The 24696-nt window shown below is 49.6% G+C and overlaps 1 protein-coding gene across 1 annotated transcript in view; it reads left to right on the forward strand.

Moving 5' to 3' along the window:
- Nucleotides 1-24696, forward strand: part of adcy5 (adenylate cyclase 5) — a 283781-nt gene that overhangs the window by 172309 nt on the left and 86776 nt on the right. Inside the window, exons 4-7 of the mRNA XM_078403292.1 lie at nt 13142-13253; nt 15408-15535; nt 21225-21383; nt 24259-24400. Coding sequence (XP_078259418.1) covers nt 13142-13253; nt 15408-15535; nt 21225-21383; nt 24259-24400 — 541 coding nt within the window. The remainder of the gene's footprint in view (nt 1-13141; nt 13254-15407; nt 15536-21224; nt 21384-24258; nt 24401-24696) is intronic.

Here is a 24696-nt window from a genome sequence, read left to right on the forward strand (position 1 = left end):
GAAATGGTTCAGACTTAGTTTTTTGACTGAGGTTGAAAGGCAGTGTCGTTGCCCGCAGACAGGACAGCAACCAGCTGTTCACGGCCCCCCAGGCACTCCAGAAGCCGGGCTGCCGCCCAGCGTGCCACCTGAACAGAGGCGGCACAGCGCTGCAGCGGTTAGTGCTGCTGCCTCACAGCGCCGGAGACCCAGGTTCCATCCCCACCACCAGTGCTGCCGCCTGTAGGGAGTTTGGAAAGACACAAAATGCAGGAGTAACTCGGTCAAGTGCAGCACGGTGGCGCAGCTGGTAGTGCTGCTGCCTCGCAGCGCTGGAGACCCAGGATCGACCCTGACATCAGGTTGCTGCCTGTGTGGAGTTTGCCCGCTCTCCCCGCCATCACGTGGGTTTCCTCCGGCTGCCCACGTTTCGTCTCACATTCCAAAGGCGTGCAGGCTTGTAGGTTAACTGCCCCTCTGTAAATTGCCCCCTGGTGTGTAGGGAATGGATGAGAACGTGGGATAACCTGAACAGGTTTACGAGAATGATCCCAGGGGATGATTGGGTTCATTAGGTCATAAGAAAAAGGAGTAGAATTAGGCCATTCGGCCCATCAAGTCTACTCCGCCATTCAATCATCTAACCCCATTCTCCTGCCTTCTCCCCATAACCCCTGTCACCCGTACTAATCAAGAATATCTATCTCTGACTTAAAAATATCCACTGACTTGTGGCCTCCACAGCCCTCTGTGGCAAAGAATTCCACAGATTCACCACCCTCTGACCGAAGAGGGTTAAATTATGATGAGCGTTTGACAGCATTGGGCCTGCGGTGGCACAGCGGTAGAGTTGCTGCCTTACAGCGAATGCAGCGCCGGAGACTCAGGTTCGATCCTGATTACGGGCACCGTCTGTACGGAGTTTGTACGTTCTCCCCGTGACCTGCGTGGGTTTTCTCCGAGATCTTCGGTTTCCTCCCACAGTCCAAAGATGTACAGGTTTGTAGGTTCATTGGCTGGGCAAATGTTTAAAAAAAAATTGTTCCTAGTGTAGGGTAGTGTCAATGCACGGGGATCGCTGGGCGGCGTGGACCCGGTGGGCCGAAGGGCCTGTTTCCGCGCTGTGTCTCAAAAAAATCTAAATCTACTCGCTGGAGTTTAGAAGGATGAGGGGGGGGGGGGGGGCTCTTTGAAACGTACCGAATAGTGAAAGGCCTGGATAGAGTGGATGTGGAGAGGATGTTTTCACTAGTGGGAGAGTCCAGGACCAGAGGACACAGCCTCAGAATTAAAGGACGTAACTTTTGGAAAGGAGATGAGGAGGAATTTCTTTCACCAGTGGGTGGTGAATCTGTGGAATTCACTCTACCTGGGGATCCATTCAGGAACCTGGCAGCAACTGAGGTCAGGATCGAAGCCGGGGTCTCTGGCGCTAAGAGGCAGCTAGTGGCTCCATCAGTTTGTAAATTCATAAATCATAGGAGCAGAATTAGGCCATTCGAACCATTAGGTCTTCTTCACCATTTAATCATGGCTGATTTATCTTTCACCTCTCGACCACATTTTCCTGCCTTCTCCCCATAACCCTTAAAACCCGTACTAATCAAGAATCTGCCGATCTCTGCCTTAGAAATATCCACTGACTTGGCCTCCACAGCCTTCTGTGGCAACAAATTCCACAGGTTCACCACCCTCTGACTAAAGAAATTCCGCTTCATCTCCTTCCTAAAGGTACGTCCTTTTATTCTGAGGCTGTGCCCTCTGGTCCTAGACTCTCCCACTAGTGGAAACATCCTCTCCACATCTGCTCTACTTATCAGCCGCTAGCATCCTATCACAAACTAGGGAACAGTCCTGACCTCCCATGCAGCGTAGGTTTACTAGGTTAATTCCCGGAATGGCAGGACTGTCAAGGGGCCACAGTTTAAGAATAAGGGGAAGGCCATTTAGAACTGAGATGAGGAAAAACTTTTTCAGTCAGAGAGTTGTGAATCTGTGGAATTCTCTGCCTCAGAAGGCAGTGGAGGCCAATTCTCTGAATGCATTCAAGAGAGAGCTAGACAGAGCTCTTAAGGATAGCGGAATCAGGGGGTATGGGGAGAAGGCAGGAACGGGAGAATGATTGAGAATGATCAGCCATGATCACATTGAATGGCGGTGCTGGCTCGAAGGGCCGAATGGCCTCCTCCTGTCTATTGTCTATTGTCTATCTACTTCACTGGAGAACCTCAGAACATCTTTAATCGGAGTTGACTGAATGTTATCTTGGGTTTACTCCGAGATCTTCGGCTTCCTCCCACACTCCAAAGACGTGCAGGTTTGTAGGTTGACTGGCTTGGTATAGATGTACATTCATGTCCCCCGGTGTGTGTGTGTGGAGTAGCGTTAGTGTGCTGGGGGATCACGGGTCGGCACGGACTCGGTGGGCCGAAGGGCCTGTTTCCGCACTGTATCTCTAAACCGAACCAAACTAAAGTCTCAGGCCCCAGAAGCAAGAGTTGCTACCCGCTGAGGCAGGGCTGGTTCTGGCTTCTCATTAAAACTGTGCTTTAAGATGATTAGCTGTGACAGCTTGAATATGCATCTTGGCAGAACAGCAGCGACGGGCAGCCAGCTTCCAGACAGCCTGGTGTGTATCACAAGGAAGAGGTCCACCAGACAGCAGGCTGTGAGGAGCTGATTTGTGAAGGCGAAGCTATTTTAAACAGCGTGTAGGAAGGAACTGCAGATTGCCGCTATTAAACCGAAGATAGACACAAAATGGTGGCGTAACTCCAGCAGAGACAGGCAGCATCTCTGGAGAGAAGGAATGGGTGACGTTTTATGATCTGAAGAAGGGTCTCGACCCGAAATGTCACCCATTCCTTCTCTCCAGAGATGTTGCCTGTCCCGCCGAGTTACTCCAGCATTTTGTGTCCATCTTCTGCTATTTTAAACAGGTTAAAACAGCGACGAGCTCCCTGATTGACAACCAACTGGGACTCCGTCTACGGCATTACAAGCTGGAAAGGGAGCAGAGAAGATTTACGAGGATGTTGCCAGGACTCGAAGCCCTGAGCTACAGGGAGAGGTTGAATAGGCTGGGACTCTGTTCCTTGGAGCGCAGGAGGATGAGGGGTGATCTTATCGAGGTGTATAAAATCATGAGAGGAATAGATTGGGTAGACGCATAGAGCCTCCTGACCAGAGTAGGTGAATCGAGGACCAGAGGACAGTTTTTAAGGTGAGGGGGGGGAAAGATTTAATAGGAACCTGAGGTAACTTTTTTACACAAAGGGTGGTGGGTGTATGAAACGAGTTGCCAGAGGAGGTAGTTGAGGCAGGGACTATCGCAACGTTTAAGAAATATTTAGACATGATTAGGACAGATTTAGAGGGATATGGGCCAAACGCAGGACTAGTGTAGATGGGAGGAATGTTCCTCCTACTGTAGTGTTGCAGGAGCTTGCTGTTTGTAGACTTGCCCTCAATATAGGACACAAAGTGCTGGAGAAACTTAACGGGTCAGGCAGCGTCTCTGGAGGACATGGATCGGTGACAATTCATGTCATGGGGTCATACATCCCTCCAAACATTTAGGCAAGTACGTGGACAGGACGGGTTTGGAGGGATATGAGCCAAACGCAGGCAGGTGGGACTGGTGCAGATGGGACATGTTGGTCGGTTTGGGCCGAAGGGCCTGTTTCCAGGCTGTATCACCCAATGACATGAAATGTCACCTATCCATGTCCCCCAGAGATGCTGCCTGGCCTGCTGAGTTACTCCAGCACTTTGTGCCCTTTTGTGTGAACCAGCATCTGCAGTTCCCTGTTTCTGCCTTCAATACAGAGTGGGAACACTCGAGGCATGCGAGACTTGTGAATTACTATGTTCATAGGTAATAGGAGCAGAATTAGGCCATTCGGCCCATCAAGTCTACTCTGCCATTCAATCATTGCTGGTCTATCTCTCCCTCCTGACCCCATTCTCCTGCCTTCTCCCCATAGCCCCTGACACCCGTACTAATCAAGAATCTATCTGCCTCTGGCTTAAAAATACCCATTGACTTGGCCTCCACAGCCTTCTGTGGCAAGGGATTCCACAGATTCACCACCCTCTGACTAAAGAAATTCGTCCTCATCTCCTTCCTAAAGGAACGTCCTTTAATTCTGAGGCTGTGCCCTCTGGTCCTAGACTCTCCCACTAGTGGAAACATCCTCTCCACATCCACTCTGTCCAGGCCTTTCACTATAAGGGGTCCTGAGACATTGGTAAGTGTTGCAAACTGCAAGTCTATGCTTTGTCAGATCAGACTGCTTTGCTGCTTGATAAGCTGACTGACATTAATTGCATAGTTGGACTACTGAGTCCTCATCAAACTCACTGTAAAATACAGGGAGAGTCACTTAAATAGAACACTTAAATAGAACAAATTGTACTTCTTGGAACTTGTTCAGCAACTCAGATTAGAACTTAACTCGAGATATGCGGGACCGGTGAAAGTGCTTTCTGGAATCTTCCATCCTGTTTCATGTGTCATTGCGACTTAACTGTGCAAAAAGTTGTCCAAAAAGAAAAGCTCTTTGCAAACTGGGCGTTAACACAGCAGAAATGATTAGGGTGGGGTGGGGGGGGGGGGGGGGGAAGAAATGAAGCTGCAGACTTTTAGTTTAGTTTAGTTTAGAGATACAGCGCGGAATCAGGCCCTTCGGCCCACCGGGTCCGCGCCGACCAGCGATCCCCGCACACTAACACTATCTGACACCCACTAGGGCCAATTTTTACATTTACCAAGCCAATTAACCTACAAACCTGCACGTCTTTGGAGTGCGGGAGGAAACCGGAGAAAACCCACGCAGGTCACGGGGAGTCCGTACAGACAGCACCCGCAGTCGGGATCGAACCCGGGTCTCCGGCGCTGCATTCGCTGTGAGGCAGTAACTCTACCGCTGCGCCACCGTGTCGCTCAGATACTGGAATCTGAGACAAAATCTGAAAATTCCAGAAAGTTCTGCCAAGCAAGCAGCATTCAGTCCCAGTGTCATACAGCGTGGTAACAGGCTCATCCATGCTGACCAAGATGTTCCATCCAAGCTAACCCCATTTGCCTACCTTTTTCAGTCAGAGTGTTGTGAATCTGTGGAATTCTCTGCCTCAGAAGGCAGTGGAGGCCAATTCCCTGGATGCTTTCAAGAGAGAGCTAGATAGAGCTCTTAAGGATAGCGGAGTCAGGGGGTATGGGGAGAAGGCAGGAACGGGGTACTGATTGAGAATGATCAGCCATGATCACATTGAATGCGCAACAGGTTCTGTGCGTCTACCCGATCTATTCCACTCATGATTTTATGCACCTCTATGAGATCACCCCTCATCCTCTTGCGTTCCAAGCAATAGAGTGCCAGCCTACTCAACCTCTCCCTACAGCACAGACCCTCCTCCGAGCAACAAGGTGGCATGGTGGTGCAGAGGTAGAGTTGCTGCCCTACAGCTTCATCGACCCAGGTTCGATCCTGACATCGGATGTTGTCTGTACGGCGTTTGTACGTTCTCCCCGTGACCGCATGGGTTTTTCTCCGAGATCTTCGGTTTCCTCCCACATTCCAAAGACGTGCAGGTTAGCAGGTTAATTGGCTGGTTAAAAGTGTAAATTGTCCCTTGCGTGCGTTGGATAGTGTCAATGTGTGGGGATCGCTGGTCGGTGCGGACTCGGTGGGCCAAAGGGCCTGTTTCCACGCTGTATCTCAGAACTAAACTAAATTAAGGAGGGAACTTGCCCAGAGGACCTCTTCAACGGAAAGCTCGGAGAGTGTATAAACATTCGGTGAAGAGGGTGAGGCTTGGCAGTCACCCTCAAACTCTTGTCACAGGGCAATTTACGTGATTATTCTCAGTCAAGAGATTGCAGGACACCTTTTCCTGTGAACATTTCCAGTGAAATCCAATTAGTCAGACGTGGAATTGGACGGAAATATTTAGATTTATCGCTTTAACAGCAGCAAATGCTCCCCAACTCATTTAACCTGTCAGATAATTCATTCAGATAAGCGCGAGGTTGTGGCGGCGCCCGGGGGCTAGGCCACTCCCTTGGTCATTCCACTCGGCACTCAGTGGACGGGAGGGATTAGGTCACCCAGGCCCGGCATTCGGAGGATCCGGGTTGCCCGCTCGGCCTCGCAGAGGCCGAACTGCTGACGGAGGAAGGCTTTAAGGGCCACGTACTTATCGGTCGCCGGGGGGTCGCGGAGGAAGGGTCGGACCAGGCGCGCTGTGGCCGGGTCGAGGGCGCTGACCACGTGGCGACCGATAAGTACGTGGCCCTTAAAGCCTTCCTCCGTCAGCAGTTCGGCCTCTGCGAGGCCGAGCGGGCAACCCGGATCCTCCGAATGCCGGGCCTGGGTGACCTAATCCCTCCCGTCCACTGAGTGCCGAGTGGAATGACCAAGGGAGTGGCCTAGCCCCCGGCTCGCTGGCGCCAGTGCCGACGTCTCGCCACGGTTCGGTGCGGTCACATGTCCCTTCCGCCCTGCAGGACTGTCAATAGACAATAGACAATAGACAATAGGTGCAGGAGTAGGCCATTCAGCCCTTCGAGCCAGCACCGCCATTCAATGCGATCATGGCTGATCACTCTCAATCAGTACCCCGTTCCTGCCTTCTCCCCATACCCCCTCACTCCGCTATCCTTAAGAGCTCTATCCAGCTCTCTCTTGAAAGCATCCAACGAACTGGCCTCCACTGCCTTCTGAGGCAGAGAATTCCACACCTTCACCACTCTCTGACTGAAAAAGTTCTTCCTCATCTCTGTTCTAAATGGCCTACCCCTTATTCTTAAACTGTGGCCCCTTGTTCTGGACTCCCCCAACATTGGGAACATGTTTCCTGCCTCGTGTCCAATCCCCTAATTATCTTATATGTTTCAATAAGATCCCCCCTATCCTTCTAAATTCCAGTGTATACAAGTCCAATCGCTCCAGCCTTTCAACATACGACAGTCCCGCCATTCCGGGAATTAACCTAGTGAACCTACGCTGCACGCCCTCCATAGCAAGAATATCCTTCCTCAAATTTGGAGACCAAAACTGCACACAGTACTCCAGGTGCGGTCTCACCAGGGCCCGGTACAACTGTAGAAGGACCTCTTTGCTCCTATACTCAACTCCTCTTGTTACGAAGGCCAACATTCCATTGGCTTTCTTCACTGCCTGCTGTACCTGCATGCTTCCTTTCATTGACTGATGCACTAGGACACCCAGATCTCGTTGAACTCCCCCTCCTCCTAACTTGACACCATTCAGATAATAATCTGCCTTTCTATTCTTACTTCCAAAGTGAATAACCTCACACTTATCTACATTAAACTGCATCTGCCATGTATCCGCCCACTCACACAACCTGTCCAAGTCACCCTGCAGCCTTATTGCATCTTCCTCACAATTCACACTTTTGTCCTTTTGTTTTCCTGCGTCGGGATGCCCACCGGACACCCCTTCAGCGGCCTTATGAGGGACCGTTCAAAGTGCTGGAGCGGGGCTCTGCCACCTTCGTGTTGGACATGGGGGGTCGTCCTGAGACGGTCTCTCTTTCGCGGCTGAAGCCGGCGCACGTGGACGTTAGCCAGCCGGTTCTACTGGCGCAACCTCGCCCTCGGGGTCGTCCCGCGTCCCGGCCCTTACCCCCGGAATTCCCGCGGGTGCCTTCCCCTGGCGGGGTGGTTCCGGTTCCTGCGCCCGCCGTGGCGCGCACACGGGCTGGCCGTTTCGTCCGTCCCCCTGTCCGTTTCGTGCCTTCGGTTCTTTGGGGGGGGGGGGTCCTGTGGCGGCGCCCGGGGGCTAGGCCACTCCCTTGGTCATTCCACTCGGCAGTGGACGGGAGGGATTAGGTCACTTCCTGGGTCAGTTCCCTTGGGTCAGGTGGTCTGGGACTATAAAATGTTTTGGGTGTGTCGACTCACGAGTTCTTGAGTGCGGTGTTTGGTGCCTTAGGTAATAAAGTATATTAACTACTCACCTGGCGTCTGGCCTGATTACCGCGGTGACCGCACCCACTACAAGGTGTTGCTTTGTCAAGAGTTAATAGTGCACAAACCGCTGAAGTTACTCAGCAGGTCAGGCAGCATCTCTGGACAAAAGAAATAGGTGACGTTTTGGGTCGAAACCCTTCTTCAGACTGGATAAGGGTCCATTCTTCTGAAGAAGGGGCTCGACCCAAAACGTCACCTCATTCCTTTTCTCCAGAGATGTTGTCTGACAAGCTGAGTAACTCCACCATTTTGTGTCTATCTTAGGTCTAAACCAGTATCCCCAGTTCCTTCCTACCGTATTGCTTGGTTGAGTTTAGTTTAGAGATACAGTGCGGTAACAGGCTCTTTGACCCACCGGGCCCGCGATCCCTGCACATTAACACTATTCTACACACATGGGACAATTCACAATGATACCAAGCCAAATAACCTACAAACCCGTACATCTTTAGAGTGTGGGAGGAAACCAGAGCTCCCTGAGAAAACCCACGCAGGTCACGGGGAGAACGTACAAACTCTGTACGGACAGCACCCGTAGTCGGGCTTGAACCCGTGTTTCTGGAGCTGCAAGGCAGCGACTCTACCACAGCGACACTGTGCGTTTTGGGAAGTCAAACCAGGGCAGGATCTTCACAGTGAACAGCAGAGTGTTTTTGGAGTGTTGTGGAGCAGAGCGATCGAGGAATACAAGGGCAGGCACATCGTGATTTGCTCGGGGCTCGCCTCCTTGAAAATAGGCAAGTCTTTCGAAAGGACACAAAGTGTTGGAGTAACTCAACATGTCAGGTAGCATTTCTGGAGAACATGGATAGGTGACGTTTTGGGATGGCGCTGTGGCATAGGTAGCGATCCCGACTACGGGTGCTGTCTGTGCAGTTGGTACCTTCTCTCCGTGACCATGTGGGTTTTCTCCAGGTGCTCTGGTTTCCTCCCACACTCCAAGGACGTGCAGGTTTGTAGGTGAAGTGGCTTTGGTAAAATTGTAAATTGTCTCTAATGTGTGTGTAGGATAGCGCTAGTGTGCGGGGATCGCTGGTCGGAGCGGATTCGGTGGGCCGAAGGGCCTGTTTCCGCGCTCTATCTCCAAAGTCTAATGACCAAAACTGGGTAACTTCAACATATATATGACAGCACTGCCAGGTATAACTTTGAGCATATTATTACAGTAAATCAGGCTTTGGTATTAAATGAATAAGCACGTTACTCCAAAATGTGTAAATCAAATGTGCCTGTACATAGTTGTGTGAAAGTTGTCCATTAACAAAACAGCAGAATATATAAATATGTAATACATAATACATTTGGAATATTGTGTGCAATTTTTGGCCCCATATCTGAGGAAGGATAAGCTGGTGCTGGAGAAGGTCCAGAGGAGGTTTAGAAGAATGATCCCAGGAATGAGTGGGTTAACATATGCTGAGCGTTTGACAGCACTGGGCCTGTACTCGCTGGAGTTTAGAATGATGAGGGGGGACCTCATTGAAACTTACCGAGTAGTGAAAGGCCTGGGTAGAGTGGGTGTGGAGAGGATGTTTCCACTAGTGGGAGAGTCTAGGACCAGAGGCCATAGCCTCAGAATTAAAGGACGTTCCTTTAGGAAGGAGATGAGGAGGAATTTCTTTAGTCAGGGAAAATTGAATGGTAGAGTAGACTTGATGGGCCCAATGGCCTAATTCTGCTCCTATCACTTATGAATACAATAAATTATCAGTAATACCAGATAACCAGACCGTAATAATGCAAGGAAGAGCAGGGCATAGCGAAATATGGATCATGAACAGACAAATGAGATCAGTGTATCTTGGCATCATGTTTTGCACACACATTGTGGGCCAAAGAGTCTGTTCCTGCACTGTACTGTTACAATGACTGGACTGTCATTGAGTGATACAGTGTGAAACGGGCCCTTCGGCCCAACTTGCCCACATCGGCCAACATGCCCCAGCTACACTAGTCCCACCTGCCTACGCTTGGTCCATATCCCGCCAAACCTGTCCTATCCGCACCTGGAGTACTGTGTGCAGTTTTGGTCTCCAAATTTGAGGAAGGATATTCTTGCTATGGAGGGCGTGCAGCGTAGGTTCACTAGGTTAATTCCCGGAATGGCGGGACTGTTGTATGTTGAAAGGCTGGAGCGATTGGGCCTGTATACACTGGAATTTAGAAGGATGAGGGGGGATCTTATTGAAACATATAAGATAATTAGGGGATTGGACACATTAGAGGCAGGAAACATGTTCCCAATGTTGGGGGAGTCCAGAACAAGGGGCCACAGTTTAAGAATAAGGGGTAGGCCATTTAGAACGGAGATGAGGAAGAACTTTTTCAGTCAGAGAGTGGTGAAGGTGTGGAATTCTCTGCCTCAGAAGGCAGTGGAGGCCAGTTCGTTGGATGCTTTCAAGAGAGAGCTGGATAGAGCTCTTAAGGATAGCGGAGTGAGGGGGTATGGGGGAAGGCAGGAACGGGGTACTGATTGAGAGTGATCAGCCATGATCGCATTGAATGGCGGTGCTGGCTCGAAGGGCTGAATGGCCTACTCCTGCACCTATTGTCTATTGTCTATTGTCTATTGTCTATCCATGTACCTGCCCAACTGTTTCTTAAACGATGGGATAGTCCCAGCCTCAACTACCTCCTCTGGCAGCTCGTTCCGTGCACCCACCACCCTTTGTGTGAAAAAGTTACCCCTCGGATGAATATTAAATCTTTTCCCCTTCACCTTGAACCTATGTCCTCTGGTCCTCAATTCCCCTACTCTGGGCAAAAGACTCTGTGCGTCTTACCCGATCTATTCCTCTCACGATTATATACATCTCTTAGAACGGAGATGAGGAAGAACTTTTTCAGTTAGAGAGTGGTGAAGGTGTGGAATTCTCTGCCTCAGAAGGCAGGGGAGGCCAGTTCGTTGGATGCTTTCAAGAGAGAGCTGGATAGAGGTCTTAAGGATAGCGGAGTGAGGGGGTATGGGGAGAAGGCAGGAACGGGGTACTGATTGAGAGTGATCAGCCATGATCGCATTGAATGGCGGTGCTGGCTCGAAGGGCTGAATGGCCTACTCCTGCACCTATTGTCTATTGTCTATAAGATCTCCCCTCATCCTCCTGCGCTCCATGGAATAGAGACCAAGCCTGCTCATCCTCTCCCCATAGCTCACACCCTCTAGTCCTGGCAACATCCTCGTAAATCATTTCTGAACCCTTTCAAGCTTGACAATATCTTTCCTATCACATGGTGCCAATGTTATAGGAATATTATGATATGATATATACGCGCATATCATGACGTTCTATGATCTATAATTAAAGGTCAGGCCAGCTGTCTTCAGGCAACTGAACCATCCTATCAATAACTAGATTGCAGTCCTGAACTACTATCTACCTCATTGGAGACCATCGGACTATCTTTAATCGGACTTGACTTGACTTTATCTTGCACTGAACGTTATTCCCTTTATCCTGTATCTGCACACTGCGGACAGCTTGATTGTAATCATGTATAATCTTTCAGCTAACTGGTTCACATGCAACAAAAAACTCTCACTGTACCTCGGTACATGTGACAATATACTAAACTAAGCTAAACTAAGAAGAATAGCAGATTCTTTTGTTTTAGTGCAATAGTGAACTGCTGAGAAAAGATCACTTCATGATGACATTATTACATGGTTTGGATCACTTAATTACTTACCGATTTAATAGAAGCCTGCCATGTACTATGTTCTATGGGTGCCCATCACCATTCTATTTTGAATTGATGCTGGTTCCATCAACTTTCTCCATCCTCAGAATTAAAGGACGTTCCTTTAGGTTGGAGACGAGGAGGAGTTTCTTTAGTGAGAGCATGGTGAATCGGTGGAATTCATTGCCACAGAAGGCTATCTGGAGTATGGTGTGCAGTTCTGGTTGCCAAATTATAGGAAGGATGTCGACAAAATGGAGAGGGTACAGAGGAGATTTACTAGAATGTTGCCTGGGTTTCAGCACTTAGGCTACAGAGAGAGGTTGAACAGGTTGGGTCTTTATTCTTTGGAGCGTAGAAGGTTGAGGGGGGACTTGATAGAGGTTTTGAGAGGGACGGACAGAGTTGACGTGGGTAGGCTTTTCCCCTTGAGAGTGGGGAAGATTCCAACAAGGGGACATAGCTTCAGAATTGAGGGACAAAAGTTTAGGGGTAACATGAGGGGTAACTTCTTTACTCAGAGGGTGGTGGCTGTATGGAATGGGCTTCCGGTGGAAGTGGTGGAGGCAGGCTCGATTTTATTATTTAAGAGTAAATTGGATAGGTATATGGATAGGAGGGGATTAGAGGGTTATGGTCTGAGTGCAGGTAGATGAGACTAGGTCAGGGAGAATGGTCGGCGTGGACTGGTAGGGCCGGACAGGCCTGTTTCCGTGCTGTAGTTGTTATATGGTTATATGTTATATGGTAATCATGTACAGTCTTTTCTCTGGCAGCATGGCACACTCTGTATAGAAGGCACCCGTAGTCAGGATCGAACCCGGGTCTCTGGCGCTGTGAGGCAGCAACTCTACCGCCGTGCCGTACCTATCGTTTAGTACAGGAGTCAGGGGTTATGGGGAGAAGGCAGGAGAATGGGGTTGAGAGGGAAGGATAGATCAGCCAGGATTGAATGGCGGAGTAGACTTGATGGGCCGAATGGCCTAAATCTGCTCATAAACGTTGATGGTTGTGGATTATTCCCCCTCACATCTACTTATTCACTGGAGTTTAGAAGGATGAGAGGGGTTCCTAGAGAGACGTATAAAATTATGAAAGGACTGGACAAGGTGGATGCAGGAAAAATGGTCCCAATGTTGGGCCAGTCCAGAACCAGGGGCCACAGTCTAAGAATAAAGGGGAGGCCATTTAAAACCGAGGTGAGAAAAAACGTTTTCACCCAGAGAGTTGTGAATTTGTGGAATTCTCTGCCACAGAAGGCAGTGGAGGCCAATTCACTGGATGAATTTAAAAGAGAGTTAGATAGAGCTCTAGGGACCAGCGGAATCAAGGGATATGGGGTGAAGGCAGGCACGGGTTACTGATTGTGGATGATCAGCCAAGATCACACTGAATGGCGGTGCTAGCTCGAAGGGCCAAATGGCCTCCTCCTGCACCTATTGTCTATGCTTCTATGTTTCTAACTCGTTGCCTGTCTTTTTGCAGCATCCTCTTTGCAGACATTGAAGGATTCACCAGCCTGGCCTCTCAGTGCATGGCTCAAGAACTGGTCATGACTCTCAACGAACTGTTTGCCAGATTCGACAAGCTTGCAGCAGTAAGTAATTGCTCCCCCGGACCGCTCTGCTCCCATTTTATCCTTTCCAGCTGTCGTCTGGCCTGTCGTTACCACCCGAGCCTTAAAAGGAAAGCTATTCTCCAACAAACAACATTTCTGCTCCGCACTTGCATTTCACTCACATACTTGACTTTGAGTCGTACAGTTCTAGGGCGGTCACGGTGGCGCAGCGGTAGAGTTGCCGCCTTGCAACGAACGCAGCGCCAGGAGACCCGGGTTCTATCCCGACTGCGGGTGCTGCTGTCTGTACGGAGTTTGTACGGTCCCCCCCGTGACCCGCATGAGATTTCTCCAAGATCTTCGGTTTCCTCCCACACTCCAAAGACGTACAGGCTTGTAGGTAAATTGGCTTGGTATAAATGTAAACATTGTCCCTAGTGGGTGTAGGATATTGTTAATGTGCGGGGATCGCTGGTCGGCGCGGACCCGGTGGGCCGAAGGGCCTGTTTCTGCGCTGTATCTCTCAGTTATCAGGCTCGGAAACAACCCCTTCAGCCCATCATGTGCATGCTGACCCAGATGCCCCATCTACACCTGTCCCATCTGCCTTCCTTTGGCCCATATTCCTCTAAACCTTTCCTGCCTAAACCTTAAGGGTAGCGGAGTCAGGGGGTACGGGGAGAAGGCAGGAACGGGGTACTGATTGTGGATGATCAGCCATGATCACATTGAATGGTGGTGCTGGCTCGAAGGGCCGAATGGCCTACTCCTGCACCTATTGTCTATTGTCTGTCCATCTGCCCGTCCAACTATCTTTTAAATATTATTGCTCCTGCCTCAACTATCTCCTCTGGCAGCTCGTTCCACATACCCTCTGTTTGGCACTGTGAGGCAGCATCGCTACCATTGCACCACTGTGCTACCTACCGCATTTAAGTTGATGAATATTACTTATCAGGCATCATTCTGGTACGAATATGAAGAAGGGCTTCGACCCAAAACGTCACCAATCCTCTTTCTTCAGCGGTGCTGCCTGACCCGCTGAGTTACTCCAGCACTTTGTGTCTATTGTTCCTCAAAACCTCCGCTCCCTCTCCGAAGCAAAGATACCAGAGGAGCAAGATGGACCACTCGACCCTAAAAACCGTAGTAGGCAGAAACTTGCAGAAACATTTAAAAAGAAAAATAACAAAAATCTGCGAATTGATAGATGAGATATGTTCTGCATTTTAATGGTATCATCACACAGAATGTTCCCCCAAAACACTGATTGCACTGCGAGAGGCATAGCGAATGGTGGGTTTTGCCTACTAAAATGGTTCCTTTGCGTACTACACTTCAGTGGTCCATCTTGTTCCTCTGGTATCTTTGCTCTAAAGCCTCCACATCATTTCTGTAATAGGGCAACCAGAAATGCTCACAAAACCCTTCGCATAAGTTCATAAGTGATTGGAGCAGAATTGGGCCATTCGGCCCAACAAGTCTACTCCGCCATTCAATTATGGCTGATCTATCTCTCCCTCCTAATCCCATTCCGCTGCCTTCTCTGCATAACCCCTGACACCTGTATTAATCAAATCTATCTATCTCTGCCTAAAAAAATATCCATTGACTTGGCCTCCACAGCCTTCTGTGGCAAAGAATTCCACAGATTCACCACCCTCTGACGAAATAAATTCCTCCTCACCTTCTATCGAAAGGTATGTCGTTTATTCTGAGGCTATGACCTCTGGCCCTAGACTCTCCCACTAGTGGAAACATCCTCTCCACATTCACTCTATCCAAGCCTTTCACAAAGGCCTCACCCTCTCCAAAGCCTTTCTGCAGCGGTTATCAGACAACCGAACCATCCTACCACAACCAGAGAGCAGTGCTGAACTACTATCCGCCTCTTTGATGTCCCTTGGACTATCCTTGACCCGACTTTGTCTGCTTTACCTCGCACTGAACGTTATTCCCTTTATCATGTATCTGTACACTGTAAATGGATTGATAGTAATCATGTATTGTCTTCCCGCTGACTGGTTAGCACGCAACAAAAACCATTTTCACTGTACCTCGGTACACGTGACAATAAACTAAACTGAAACTGAACTGAAAACACTCACAATACGCTTAAAGCCCGGTTCACTCTGAGATTTAAATTTGGTGAATCAACTCATCCCCGACGCTGTTTCTTCTTCCGTTCTTCAGGAGAACCATTGCCTGCGGATCAAGATCCTGGGTGACTGCTACTACTGTGTGTCGGGCCTACCTGAGGCTCGAGCAGACCATGCCCACTGCTGCGTCGAGATGGGTGTGGATATGATTGAGGCCATCTCGTAAGTGCCGCGACCTTTCTCCTTTGCTACCCCCTCACCCCTCCCTCACCAACCCCGTCGCCAGGAAGTGGGTTTTCTTTCAGCTGAAGGTGGTCTCTCTTGAATAACATCCAGTGAATTGGCCTCCACTGCCTTCTGTGCCAGAGAATTCCACAGATGGCTGAAAAAGGTTTTCCTCATCTCAGTCCTAAATGGCCGACCTCTTATTCTTCAACTGTGACCCTCTGGTTCTGGACTCCCCTACAATGGGGAACGTTTTCCCTGCATCTACCCTGTCCAGTCCCTTAAATTTTTTAACGTATTTCTATAAGATCCCCTCTCATCCTTCTAAATTCAAACCCAGTCGACCCATTCTTTCATCATACGTAAGTCCCGCCATCCCGGGAATTAACCTGGTGAACCTACTCCCTCAATAGCGAGGATGTCTTTCCTCAAATTAGGAGACGCAAGCTGCACAAGGTACAATAGACAATAGACAATAGACAATAGGTGCAGGAGTAGGCCATTCAGCCCTTCGAGCCAGCACCGCCATTCAATGCGATCATGGCTGATCACTCTCAATCAGTACCCCGTTCCTGCCTTCTCCCCATACCCCCTCACTCCGCTATCCTTAAGAGCTCTATCCAGCTCTCTCTTGAAAGCATCCAACGAACTGGCCTCCACTGCCTTCTGAGGCAGAGAATTCCACACCTTCACCACTCTCTGACTGAAAAAGTTCTTCCTCATCTCCGTTCTAAATGGCCTACCCCTTATTCTTAAACTGTGGCCCCTTGTTCTGGACTCCCCCAACATTGGGAACATGTTTCCTGCCTCTAATGTGTCCAATCCCCTAATTATCTTATATGTTTCAATAAGATCCCCCCTCATCCTTCTAAATTCCAGTGTATACAAGCCCAATCGCTCCAGCCTTTCAACATACGACAGTCCCGCCATTCCGGGAATTATCCTAGTGAACCTACGCTGCACGCCCTCCATAGCAAGAATATCCTTCCTCCAGGTGCGGTCTCACCAGGGCCCTGTGCATCTGCCCTATCTATTCCCCTCGTGATCTGACACACTTGTCTTATTCCTGACGGTAATTCCCAGCCGGGCTGTTGACAAAACACGTACTCAACTGCGAGACTCTTCTCACCGTCAAATCTAGTCAGCGTTTCCACTGTGCATTATCAAGTGATCAAGGCTGATTCCCTCGATACTAATTAGTGTCCGCAGTGAAATGCTCGTCTGAAAGGAGACAGTTCCTAATGGCAGACAAGCTGCTCATTAATTTGCGTGACATTTTCATTTGAACCCGACCCAGAAGGTTAGGGACAGGCAGAGACAGTGATGATAGCATCATTAACTTCCTGATGTTTGTGGGTCTCATGTCTAATGCGCCTCATCATCATGACGCGGGGGATTTTGCTAATCGCGAGCACACTGTGATGTTTCTACTGAACCGTTCCCTCCCCACTGACCTCCTCCCTCTCATCCAAAACCATGTTATTAACGGCTCTGTTCTGACCCACCCTGTGTCAACTTCCCCAACTTGTATTCTCCATTAACTCGAGGTCATCTCAAACTTTACTCTTGTGTCGTTCGTTCTGTTTCCCTTCACGACTGATGTGCAAAGGGTTCCTGGAAGAAGAAAAAAACAGTGCCTGGTGTAACTTTACACTTTTGAGATAGAGCGCAGAAAACAGGCCCTTCGGCTAGGGTTGCCAACTGTCCCATATTAGCCGGGACATCCCATGTATTGGGCTAAATTGGTTAGTCTCTTACGGGAACGCCCTTGTCCCGTATTAGGCCCGGGGGCTGCTGTAGCCCGGACACTGTAGGCCTGGACACTGTAGGCCCGGCTACTGTAGGCCCGGACATTATAGGCCCCGACACTGTAGGCCCAGCTACTGTAGGCCCGGACACTGTAGGCCCAGACACTGTAGGCCCGGATAATGTAGGCCCTCGGGCTGCTGTAGGCCCGGACAGTGTAGGCCCAGGCACCGCCTAACGGAGGTTGCGTAGCAACCCGCCTCCCGGCTGGACGGCCGCCATTGATGGAGCAAGAACACTTGGCCGCTGGCTGGGTGAGGTCACGTGGGGCGCGGGGTGGTGACGTCACCTTTTGTCCCCCATTTGGGAGTGAGAAAGTTGGCAACCCTACCTTCGGCCCACCAGGTCTGCGCCGGCCAGCTAATAGTGCACTGCTACTATTCCACACGCAGGACAATTTGCAGAAGCCAAGTAGCCTACAAACCTGCATGCCTTTGACCCTCTCCCATCAGGCAAGAGGTACAGAAGTGTGAAAACACATACCTCCTGAATCATGGACAGTTTCTTCCCAGCTGTTGTTGTAGGAAGGAACTGCAGATGCTGGTTTAAACCAAAGATAGACGCATAAAGCTGGAGTAATTCAGCGTGACCGGCAGCATCTCTGGAGAGAAGGAATGGGTCGAGACGCCTTGACCCAAAATGTCACCCATTCCTTCTCGCCAGCGATGCTGCCTGTCCCGCTGAGTTACTCCAGCGTTTTGTGTCTATCTTCGTCCCAGCTGTTATCAGGCAACTGAACCATTCTGTCACCAACTAGACCTCCCATCTAAGTTCATAAGTTAGAGGAGCAGAATTAACCCATTCGGCACATCAAGTCTACTCTACCATTCAATCATGGCTGATTTATCTTTCCCTCTGAACCCCAATGTCCTGCCTTCTCCCCATAACCCCTGACAACCTAATTAAACTAATCAAACCCATACTAATCCACCCCATTGGAGACCTTCGAACTATCTTTAATCGTACTTTATTGGGCTTTGTCTTGCACTTTTGTGCCCTTTATCCTGTATCCATGGCCTGATTAATAACTTCTGGTCGTTTTGCTGACTCGACAGCATGCACCAAAAAAGCTTTTCACTGTGCCTCGGTACACATGACAATAATAAACCCAACTCTTCTGGCAGCTTGTTCCATGTACCCACCACCCTCTGAGTGAAAAAAATACCCCTTTAAGTTCCAATTAAATTTAAACCATTTCACTTTAAACTGAATAGAAGTATACAAAATCATGATAGGGTAGGTTAATTGGCTTGGTATAATTGTAAGCTGTCCCCAGTGAGTGTAGGATAGTGTTAGTGTACGGGGATCGCCGGTCGGCACGGTCTCGGAGGGGCCAAAGGGCCTGTTTCCGCACTGTATCTCTAAACTAAACTAAACGGAAAAGAACTTCTTGATTAGTACGGGTGCCAAGGGCTACGGGGAGAAGGCAGGAGAGTGGAGTTAAGAGGGAAAGATAGATCAGCCATGATTGAATGGCGGTGTAGACTTGATGGGCCGAATGGTCTAATTCTGCTGCTATCATTTATGAGCTGGACACATCTCTCTCTCTCTCGAGAGTTTGGTTTTTAATTTAACGAGTTATCCAAGTTGGATTTTGGCCGATTAATAAAGGCTGCAGGAAATGCTTTCAGATGTGAGTTCGCAGAGAGTAAGCGTTCTGGACGAGTTAGTATCTGACTCTCTGTTCTGTCCTTTAATTCCTCAAAGTGATCCTGGTGTTTACAACTGCATAGACAGTTCCTCTGCAGTAACAGGGACAGGCTCTCTGAAGCCTGTCCACTCTTGCAGTGTCAGGACTGTTTTCCCGCGAGCATAATCCCTGGCCCGGCGGTTTGAGTGTGAAGCGACTTTTCACCAGCACCTCCCCCACCTTCACAATGACATGGGGGAGGGACAGTGGGGCGCCGCGGTAGAGTTGTTGCCTCACAGCGCCAGAGACCCGGGTTCGATCCCGACTACGGGTGCTGTCTGTGCAGAGTTTGTACATTCTCCCTTAGAGAGACATATAAAATTATAAAAGGACTGGACAAGCTAGATGCGGGAAAAATGTTCCCAATGTTGCGGGAGTCCAGAACCAGGGGCCACGCAGTCCTAGAATACAGAACAGAATGCAGAATACCTTTATTGTCATTCGAACTGAACAAAAATCATTTTTACTGAACGAGAATAAAGGGGAGGCCATTTAAAACTGAGGTGAGAAGGACCTTTTTCACCCAGAGAGTTGTGAATTTGTGGAATTCTCCGCCACAGAGGGCAGTGGAGGCCAAATCACTGGATGGATTTAAGAGAGAGTTAGATAGAGCTCTAGAGGCTAGTGGAATCAAGGGATATGGGGAGAAGGCAGGCACTTTGTGGATGATCAGCCATGATCACAGTGAATGGCGGTGCTGGCTCGAAGGGCCGAATGCCCTCCTCCTGCACCTATTTTCTATGTTTCCCTGTGACCGCGCGGGTTTTCTCCAGGTGCTCCGATTTCCTCCCACACTCCAAAGACGTACAGTTTTGTAGGTTAATTGGCTTCTGTAAAAGTAATAAATTGTCCCTAGTGCGTGTGTGGGATAGTGCTAGTGTACCGACCCAGTGTGTCGAAGGGAACAGCTTCCGTGCTGTATCTCCAAACTAAACGAATAAACCTAAACCGGATCAGAGCGCCAGAGACCCGGGTTCGATCCTGACTACGGGCGCTTCCTGTACGGAGTTTGTACGTTCTCCCGCTTTGTGACCGGGAAGGTTTCCTCCCACATTCCAAAGACTCTCTAAAGTCAAACTCACCTAGTCCCTGTGGTACGGGACTGTGGAATGTTTGTGTGGGAAATCTGAGCGTTGTTTGTGACGGCTCTTTGGGCAAGAGGTACAGAAGTGTGAAAACGCACACCTCCAGATTCATGGACACTTTCTTCCCAGCTGTTATCGGGCAACTGAACCATCCTACCACAGCCAGAGAGCGGTCCTGACCTCCCATCTACCTCATTGGTGACCGTCGAACTGTCTTTGATCGGACTTTACTGGCTTTACCTTGCACGTTATTCCCTTATCGTGTGTCTGTATACTGTAAATGGCTCGATTGTAATCATGTACTGTCTTTCCACTGACTGGTTAGCACGCAACAAAAGCTTTTCATTGTACCTCAGTGAACGCGACAATAAAGTCAGTTCAGTCTCAGTTTCAGTTTAGTTTATTGTCACATGTACTGTGGTGCAGGCTAAAGCTTTTGTTACGAGCTAACCAGTCAGCAGAAAGACAAGTATGTAGGGAAAAAAAACTGCAGATGCCGATTTAAACCGAAGGTAGACACAAAATGCTGGAGTAACTCAGCGGGTCAGGCAGCATCTCGGAAGAGAAGGAATGGGTGACGTTTCGGGTCGAGACCCTTCCTCAGTCTGAAGAAGGGTCGAGACCCGAAACGTCACCCACTCCTTCTCTCCCGAGACGCTGCCTGACCCGCTGGGTTACTCCAGCATTTTGTGTCTACCCTCTGGCAGAAAGACAATGCATGAGGTGCCGCGGTAGAGTTGCTGCCTTACAGCGAATGCAGCGACGGAGACTCAGGTTCCATCCTGACTACGGGCGGAGTTTGCACGTTCTCCCCGTGACCTGCGTGGGGTTTCCCCGAGATCTTTGGTTTCCTCCTACACTCCAAAGACGTACAGGTACGTAGGTTAATTGACTGGGCAAATGTAAAAATTGTCCCTAGTGTGTGTAGGATAGTGTTATTGTGCGGGGATCGCTGGGCGGCACGGACCCGGTGGGCCGAAGGGCCTGTTTCCGCTCTGTATCTCGAAAACTAAAAAAAATCTAAATGATTGCCATCGATCCATTCGCAGGCTAAAGCAAACTGAAGTGAACTAACGACGATGCTCTGTGCTCCTTTGTCCGGCAGGCTGGTGCGGGAGGTGACGGGTGTGAACGTCAACATGCGGGTGGGAATCCACAGCGGACGGGTGCACTGCGGCGTGCTGGGCCTCCGCAAGTGGCAGTTTGACGTGTGGTCAAACGACGTCACCCTGGCCAACCAGATGGAGGCCGGCGGCAAAGCAGGGTAAGGGTTAAACTTAAACCAAAGCGCGGCACAGTGGAACCGTCAGCCATGACCCTCCGCCCACGAGCTCCGAACAGCTCCGCCCAAGGCCGCAAGGAATTGTAAGAGAATTGTGGACGCAGCTGAGACCGTCGCACAAACCAACCTCCCTTCCATTGACCCCCATCTACACCTCACGGTGCCTCGGCAAGGCCAGCAGCATCATCAAGGACCAGTCTCACCCCCGGCCACTCCCTCTTCTCCCCTCTCCCATCGGGCAAAAGGTACAGAAGTGTGAAAACGCCACACCTCCAGATTCAGGGACAGTTTCTTCCCGGCTGTTATCAGGCAACTGAACCATCCAACCACAACCAGAGAGCAGCGCTGAACTACTAACTACCTCATTGGTGACCCTCGGACTATCTTTAGTGTAAGAAAATAACTGCAGATGCTGGTACAAATCAAAGGTATTTATTCACAAAATGCTGGAGTAACTCAGCATAGAGTGATACAGTGTGGAAACAGGCCCTTCGGCCCAACCAGCCCATACCGGCCAACAATGTCCCAGCTACCCTAGTCCCACTCGCCTACACTTGGTCCATAACACTCCAAACCCGTCCTATCCATGTACCTGTCCAACTGTTTCTTAAACGATGGGATAGTCCCAGCCTCAACGACCTCCTCTGGCAGCTCGTTCCATACACCCCACCACCCTCTGTGTGAAAAAGTTACCCCTCGGATTCCTATTAAATCCTTTCCCCTTCACCTTGAACCGATGTCCTCTGGTCCTCGATTCCCCTACTCTGGGTAAAAGACTCTGTGCATCTACCCGATCTATTCCTCTCATGGAATTTTGTGCACCTAAGATCCTTCTGTAGAGATCCTTCTGCCAGATCGTCTCGCAACCTCCGGCATTCTAGAGAAAACATGATGCCAATGCTCCCCATTTATGTGCAGCCAATCTGTAGAAGGGTCTTGACCCAAAATGTTCTCCCCATCCATGTTCTCCGGAGATGCCGGGCACAAAAAGCTGGAGTAGCTCAGCGGGACAGGCAGCACCTCTGGAGAGAAGGAATGGGTGACTTTTCAGTTCGAGACCCAAGTCAAGTCAAGTCAAGTTTATTTGTCACATATACATACAAGATGTGCAGTGAAATAGACAATTGACAATAGGCAATAGGTGCAGGAGTAGGCCATTCGGCCCTTCGAGCCAGCACCGCCATTCAATGTGATCATGGCTGATCATTCTCAATCAGTACCCCGCTCCTGCCTTCTCCCCATACCCACTGAAAGTGGCAATGCCTGCAGATTGTGCAAAAAATTACAATTACAGCATAAAAATTAAAATTAATACAGAAAAAAATGTAGTCCCTGGAGATATAATAGTTAACAGTCCTGATGGCCTGTGGGAAGAAACTCCGTCTCATCCTCTCCGTTTTCACAGCGTGACAGCGGAGGCGTTTGCCTGACCGTAGCAGCTGGAACAGTCCGTTGCTGGGGTGGTAGGGGTCCCCCATAATGTTGCTGGCTCTGGATCTGCACCTCCTGATGTATAGGTCCTGCAGGGGGGCGAGTGTAGTTCCCATGGTGCGTTCAGCCGAACGCACTACTCTCTGCAGGGCCATCCTGTCCTGGGCAGAGCTGTTCCCAAACCAGACTGTGATGTTGCCGGACAGGATGCTCTCTACAGCCCCAGAGTAGAAGCACTGAAGGATCCTCAGAGACACTCTGAATTTCCTCAGCTGCCTTGCCTTACCCACATTCTTAAGTCCAACACCTGCAGTTCCCTCTTACACACTTCTCCAGAGATGTTGCCTGGCCCGCTGAGTTTCTCCAGCACTTTGTGTCCTTTAGCCCTTTCTGTTAAGCTCACTGCTCAGGATTTAGTAGAAGCAAGGTACTGGTGTACAAAAAAACACACAAGGAGCTGACTGTCAACTTTATCTGTGCCTCAGCGGGTCAGGCAGCATCTCTGGAAAACATGGATCAGTGATGTTTTGGATTGAGACCCTTCTTCAGACTGATTGTAGAGGTGGATTGGGTTGGGGGGGGGGGAGAAAGAGGGCTGGAAGAGACAGTAATCCTCACCTATTACCTGCCAGGCTTCGACCTGCTCCTCCTCCCTCCCTCCCCCCCCCCTTACAATCAATCTGAAGAAGGGTCTTATTGGGTATTTCTAAAGTAAAGATTGACAGATTCTTGATTAGTACGGGTGTCAGAGGTTATGGGGGGTAGGCAGGAGAATGGGGTTAGGAGGGAGAGATAGATCGGCCATGATTGAATGGCGGAGTAGACTCGATGGGCCGAATGGCCTAATTCTGCTCCTGTGACTTGTGAACATGAACAATTCCACACACAGCTTGGTATTAATCAGATGCCCTTTTGAGAAGTGTTATTCCATGTTAAAGTTGATCTATAATGATAGAAACATAGAAACATAGAAAATAGGTGCAGGAGTAGGCAATTCGGCCCTTCGAGCCTGCACCGCCATTCAATATGATCATGGCTGATCATCCAGCTCAGTAACCTGTACCTGCCTTCTCTCCATACCCCCTGATCCCTTTAGCCACAATGATATAGGTAGATGTTTATAACGGAGTTGATGATTCTTCCATTTCATTCGTCGTATACCCACTTCCAAAATAGATCGGCCACGATTGAATGGCGGAGTAGACTTGATGGGCCGAATGGCCTAATTCTGCTCCTGTGACTTGTGAACATGAAACGTCGCCCATCCGTGTTCTCTGGAGATGCTGCCTGAGCCGCTGAGCTACTCCGGCGCTGTGTGTGTGTGTGTGTGCTCTGGAGGTTGCTGGCAGGTCCATGTTCCCATCACATGGCCACCATGTTGTCGGTCTGTGCGCTGCCTGAACCATGTCTCTCTGCCTCCCCGCAGGCGGATCCACATCACCAAAGCCACGCTCAACTACCTGAACGGGGACTACGAGGTGGAGGCAGGTTTCGGAGGTGACAGGAACGCTTACCTGAAGGACCACAACATCGAGACCTACCTTATCATGGGCTGCAGTCAGAAACGGGTAAGGAATCTATCGATCTATCTATCTATTTATCTATCTATCTATCTATCTATCTATCTATCTATCTATCTATCTATCTATCTATCTATCTATCTATCTATCTATCTATCTATCTATCTATCTATCTATCTATCTATCCATCTATCTATCCATCTATCCATCTATCTATCTATCTATCTGAGAGGTTATGGAGAGAAGGCAGGAGAATGGGGTTTCGAGAGATAGATCAGCCATGATTGAATGGCAGAGTAGACTTGATGGGCTGAATGGCCTAATTCTTCTCCTATCTCGTATGA

The sequence above is a fragment of the Rhinoraja longicauda genome, chromosome 8 (genome assembly GCF_053455715.1).
Source record: "Rhinoraja longicauda isolate Sanriku21f chromosome 8, sRhiLon1.1, whole genome shotgun sequence".
In the NCBI taxonomy this organism is placed as follows: domain Eukaryota; kingdom Metazoa; phylum Chordata; class Chondrichthyes; order Rajiformes; family Arhynchobatidae; genus Rhinoraja; species Rhinoraja longicauda.